General features: G+C 36.2%; 1 protein-coding gene across 1 annotated transcript in view; it reads right to left on the bottom strand.

The window, feature by feature from the left end:
• Window positions 1-1,154: 1,154 nt before the first annotated feature.
• Window positions 1,155-6,098, bottom strand: part of LOC139937821 (uncharacterized) — a 32,521-nt gene continuing 27,577 nt past the window's right edge. Inside the window, exon 3 of the mRNA XM_071933144.1 lies at window positions 1,155-4,751. Coding sequence (XP_071789245.1) covers window positions 4,654-4,751 — 98 coding nt within the window. The 3' untranslated portion in view covers window positions 1,155-4,653. The remainder of the gene's footprint in view (window positions 4,752-6,098) is intronic.

Raw genomic sequence — 6,098 nt, 5'->3', positions numbered from 1 at the left:
TCAACCATCTAAACGCACACAACTTCGTGTGACAAGGGTGTTTTCTTCTTTCATTATTATCTCGCAACTTTGATGACCGATCGAGCTCAAATTTTCACAGGTTAGTTATTTTATGCATATGTTGAGATACACCAACTGTGAAGGCTAGTCTTTGACAATAACCAATAGTGTCTACTATCTTTAAACGACGTTTATTTATTTACAATTTTTTTTTTTTTTTGTTACTCATCTGCGATCTGCAAACCTCCCGAAGTCCATAAGCTACAATCCTCGTTGAAACAAACGATAGCAGACAAACTCACCTTTTCCCATTTCGCTCTCTCCACCATGGGTTTACATCTACTCTTTGTGCACCCTTGGCGTTGTTATTCCAGTTGCTTGCTACGTGACGATGACTACTGGATAACAATCCGGGATGCAAGATTATCTCAAGGCGGATCAGGTGTTTAGAGACGCTGTTTTTATTTGGCCACAGGTGGATGGGTCCTCCTGGAGACCCCCCCCCCCGCAATCCCAAACCAAGACGTCCCCTCCCCCCCAAAAAAAAAAAAATAAAATAAAAAATACAATTCCACCATAGGCCTTATAACTATGCAGGCCTAGATTTTCCCAGCCAACCCCAGCCAAGTAAAACATCATACAATGTCATTAACACTCATTCAAATTCACGCATTTTAACAAATCCACTCAAATGGATTCATCAATAGTTTTAGCTATTAGGCCTAATACGTTAAATTTCGTCTTAATGCACACACGATTTCATTCCTCTCATTCGGTTTCGTTTTATCAGCCATTATGTTTCTTTTATAGGTATTCCAGACTACACTCTTAAGTTGTATTTCTACAACCTATTTTCACTTGGAATTGAAGGGTTGACCAGCCTCTTGCTGCCGGCTTTTTACGAAATTCAATGAACCTTGCGGCCTAATGAAATTGAATGACCTTATTTTTTGACCAATGAATGCAAAAACTGTAAAATTAAAACACTCCCTCTGCTTTGACTTTTGAATGCTGATTCAACGGAGTATTAATTTCCAAGCGAAATTGAAAAAGACAGTGATGCATTTCTGTTAAAATTGGCCAGGGGATTGAATGAGTACACTATATAATGTTAATAAGAAACACACTTCTTCTAAAAACATTTTTTCGTAGTGTTAGAAATCATCTGCGCGGGTTTATTTTGAATAGTCGTCTAAAGTTCTTTTGAAACAATGAATAGGCTACATTGAGGAATACACATTGACAATTTCTCAAAACAATTAAAAACCAAAAAACAAAACAAAAACTTGTTCAAAATATTTTACAATTATATTTTTAAATGTTCTTGATTCTACGGACAATATACATACCATTAATCTTATTATGGGATGCCGCTTTGAACTGCTTAATTATCATGACACAATAAACAGACGTATAACAGTATTTGTTACGGTGAGAACTTTTGCAACGTTGTCTGAGTGTATAGCAAACCACTTTAAGCAAAAACACATCACGTTACAATAGTATTTACAAAGTTTAGTCATAAGATCTACTATGGCACCTTAAAGGAACACGTTGCCTTGGATCGGTCGAGTTGGTCTTTGAAAAGCGTGTGTAACCGTTTGTTGTAAAATGCATATGATTAAAAAGATATTTTAAAAGTAGAAATGATCCACACAAGTATCACTCGAAATTGCGTGGTTTTCCTTTTACCTCGTCGACAAACACGGTCGGCCATTTATGGGAGTCAAATTGTTGACTCCCATAAATGGCCGACTGTGTTAGTTTGCAAAGTAAAGGAAAAACCACGCAATTTCGAGGCAACTGTGTGTGGATCATTGTACTCTGCTTTTAAAACATCTTTCCAACCATATGCATTTTATAACAAACTGTTACAAATACTTTTCAAAGACCAACTCGACCGATCCAACGTGTTCCTTTAAGCTTCGTTTTCAAACTGTTTAGTTTTTACCTTCCCAATGCTTGGATACCATTTTTTTTTCCAATGTATTTTGGATAAGGTTGATCTTTGTTTTTCTTTTTTTTTTTGAAATACGATTTGTAGCAGGAGGAATACCTGTATACCTTTAGGGCAACGTGCTTTGGATGTTGAAGATCCTAACGTTGTCTTTCATTCTGCTTTAGTTTCATAAATTGTCAAGGGGATCGATGTTCGTTAAGGCCATTGGGTTGAGCATAGTGGTTTGTCGACACGATGTTTCGAACTTTGTCGGGCACAATGCCAGAAGCATTAGGCGAAACGTAACTTTGTCGGAAACACAGTCTTTCACATGGGCCACATGATGTGTGCCATTACTGTATTTTGTACACAACATGTTTTAAGCAAACTAATAATTTAATAAATATACGTCGTTTTCAATAAAGGGATACTTAATTTATAATAATTTAATTTTCTGCTATTAAAGGCTAAAAAACAAAATATTTTGAAGGGACAGTACATACATTGCAGTAGTTTACTTTCGACGGACAATTGATTGAAAACCATGATATTCGTGACAAGCGTATCCAGCAAGAACAGCCCAAAACAAAATGGCGCCACAACTCTGCCATTAATGACGCATAACTGTATGTAGGTGCCGTGTCGTATGAATTAAACCACATTTCTAGTCGATTACAGTTTAGTATAAAACTCATTTATCATTTAAAAACTATTCAGTGATATACTTGTCACCCTTGTCGGCAGTTTAACCACGAAGGGGAAATTTATCGGGAAAGGTGCCAGAAGAAACAGCGAGCAATTTATGTTAAACGCTTTGTCCAAAGTATGAAATGGACCCATTACGCTTACATGGGGGAAATGCCACATGTTATTGCTAGAGGCAAATAATTCGCACCCACATAATTAGGGTAAGCGGAAACATTTGGGGCTTTTGGCCGAGACAGATTAGTTGTAGGTTGCAATCTTCTTACTGTCCATTGATACGCGGGTTATAATTTGCTAAGCATTGCTTTACGAAACATGATATGCGATTGCTCAGTGCAATGATATACAAAATCAAGACTATAGACTCAATACGTTTTTTGTTTTTCTTTTCAAAAATATGACATGTTAAGGGGAAATGACATCTAAGGTCAGTCCACAGATTTAGTCTGCTACTAATTATGATTTTACAACTACTTGTATTCTAATAGCCCCAAAACGATGACCCTGCGGTCCTCGTACTGCTTTCTAATAAATTATTTTACCATTATTTTTTAGCTTTTTAAATCGCCTTTGAGAAAAAAAAACTCTGCTTACGGTCAAAACGTGGGGCCATTGACCATGTTGGCGATAACCACAGGTAATTGAGTTTGGCAAGCAGTTTGAAAACGCTTACACCCCTTTTCCCCTCAATAAATTAAACAAAGCATTTGCAAAGGGTTGTTAGAAATTGTAGATGTGGTGATTAAGAAGGATTTAGGCATAATTAAACTCTTAAGTACAACGGTGTACTAATCTCAATCATGTTCGAAAACTGACAGCGGAGCTTTCCTCAGACAATATTTACCATAATAGCTTGAAGTGGATTTTAAAACCACTCGATATACAACACTGTGCAAGGCATTTGTTATATAATGCACGTATCTACAAATAAGCGCTTGAACAAAAACACTTTTGATAAAGAAAAGGTTTGAAACTTTCGAATTGTATGACCGATTTTTTGTGTCGCACTTTATAATAAAGGTTTTTTTTATTTTATATAAGGAGCAAACGTGAACAATAGCCCAACATACATTGACATGGTCAATGCACAGAATGAAATTTGAATCAGACTGAAGGATCTTAAAAGAAGAACTCTTATGGGCTAATCTAAAATCAAATGGTTCCCTGCAGCTCAGATTTACCAGAAAAGAATAACAGAAAAACAAAGATATAATGGTATCAAGGAAACACTGAATTATGTAAGAAGGAGGTGTCCATGCACACGGCATTTAAATGACTGAACTCTGGGTTTCAAGGATGATGCGGTGCTGTCAGCAGCTGTAACACCGGGCGAACACCCTTCTCTTGGCAATACGTTTAACTGGGTCCGTTTACCTACATTGGAAAATCGTAAGCTTTAATAGCTCTACATTAATTTTAGTAAAAGTACCTGCCACAACAAATACGGTTATGCTTATTGACTTTCAGTTTTTTTTCTTTCTCCCTGTCCAACCAATAGCTCAATGACATTCGGCCCAGAGTTCATTTTCAAAAAGCTTTTAAGCTCACAAAGCTGCTAAGCAAACAACAAAATAAAAACTTATCAGCAGAAAATGTTAACCAGCTGAGTTGCCGTGAAGTTGACACAATTGTGACTGGTGCCCCACTACTATAGTTGTGGCTCACTAAAGAACTTTGCTAAGCAAACATTGTTACTAAAAAGCTCTTTTAAATTATGTTTAGGTCTTTAATAAACAGTTTATTTAAAGATACTCAGTCGTAGTCAGTTCCTTTTCGTGGTAAAATCTGAAATTTGATCAATAACAAAGTAAATTTGTCTTTAAAGTCCCTCGTAAATGATTGTCTCGAAATCTTCGAGTAACTTTCTATTGTTGTGCATTTAGAAGTTTATACACAGAGTCTGGTTCTCATGGTAGAATTACATTCTACATTCTTAAAAGTCCTGAAATTGTTTGTCCATTTTAGTTGATCGGGGGGGAGGATATGAAATTCATGGTCCGGAGTCATCATCAATCCTGAAGGAATTTCGCCCTCAATATTCGCTGTCTTTGTGATCGCCACCTTGAGAAAGGATCGAAGTCAAGCGGTCTCTCGATAAACGCTGCATCTGTTAAAAAAAATACAACAAAATAATATAAATGAAATAAATACAAAATCAAAGACAAAACTGAATAAATAATTAACAATGGTAATTTATACAACGTCCATACAAAAAATGTTCCAGGACGCTAGACAAGAATAGCTTTTCAAAATTCCCGCTGTTAGCTTCACGCTGAATCAGAGGATCGGAGAGATTAATCGTGTCAATAGGAGTTACAGCAACAATGGAAATGGGCACTTTTTCACCTGTAAGCACTTACCCGCGACATCAATACTCGACCGATTATAACAAACAAGGTGTCAACATCACCGTAATAAAATGTTCCGTCTCCTGGTATTCTCATTTTTAGAATTTAATGAGTAACAGTTTTAAAATTATAGGTGCTTTTACAACAGCCGAGTTATTTTTTATAAGCTTGTAATAGTCTTTATTTGTTTTCACTGCAACAGTTTTTTTGTCGAATGGTGATTGGTAGATTATCGGAAAAAGTTGGTGCTAAAAGGTATTTAAAATGTATAAAAAGGAACGTGCAAAACAAACAACGGGGCCAACAATAAAGTGCGCCACCAAGAGTTGTATAAAGCTGACTGTGTAAAACATCTGTTAAATCGTTTGACATTACATGTCACCCACACCATAATGTACACAGTCAAGTGGGAGACAAACAAACTTCTAACAAATTTAAATTTGTTTTCTTTTTTTTCCAAGTGTGAACTTCATATTGTAAATTTCATTTGTTTGCAATTTTGTTCAACTGACTTGGACTCAAAGGGCCGTGTACTTTGAGTTACTCAATTTGAAATCCTTGAAAACGGAGCATCGTGATGGAGATGCAACGTGGGTTACAATTATTGTTCACCTCCCGGTAAACTTGTTGTCAGTCCTTCTTTTTATGAAGAATGACCAACCATAAAAACATCAAGATTAGGAAATTTAGCAATGCAACGCCATTCCTATACTGATGGGCTACAATTTTCCAAGACAAAGAGATCCCCCCAAAAAAGTATTGCTTTTTGAGTCACAAAACGCAGAAAAAAACACAGAATTCTATGGAGGTTGACGTCAACAAATGACGACCAGTGTCCCTTTAGCGTAAGTGGTCTTTGACAATAAAAGGTTAAACATAATTGAAATCATTTAAAAATAAATCAAATTATATGAGTAACTACCAGATTAATACAGAAACAAAATTGCCGCTGTGTTGTTTCGGTCAACAAAGGAACTGACGTCATCGCTGGTGAGTTGGCCACTCCCAAGTTTATAGAAGAATTGTCGAAAAGACGCATCAACCATATATTGTGGTTAATTAACAATTCAGAATGTTGAATGTTGAATACAAAGAATGACCATGTT

This window comes from Asterias amurensis, chromosome 5, assembly GCF_032118995.1.
Source record: "Asterias amurensis chromosome 5, ASM3211899v1".
Taxonomy (NCBI): domain Eukaryota; kingdom Metazoa; phylum Echinodermata; class Asteroidea; order Forcipulatida; family Asteriidae; genus Asterias; species Asterias amurensis.
This window is presented reverse-complemented; position numbering and strand designations above follow the sequence as displayed.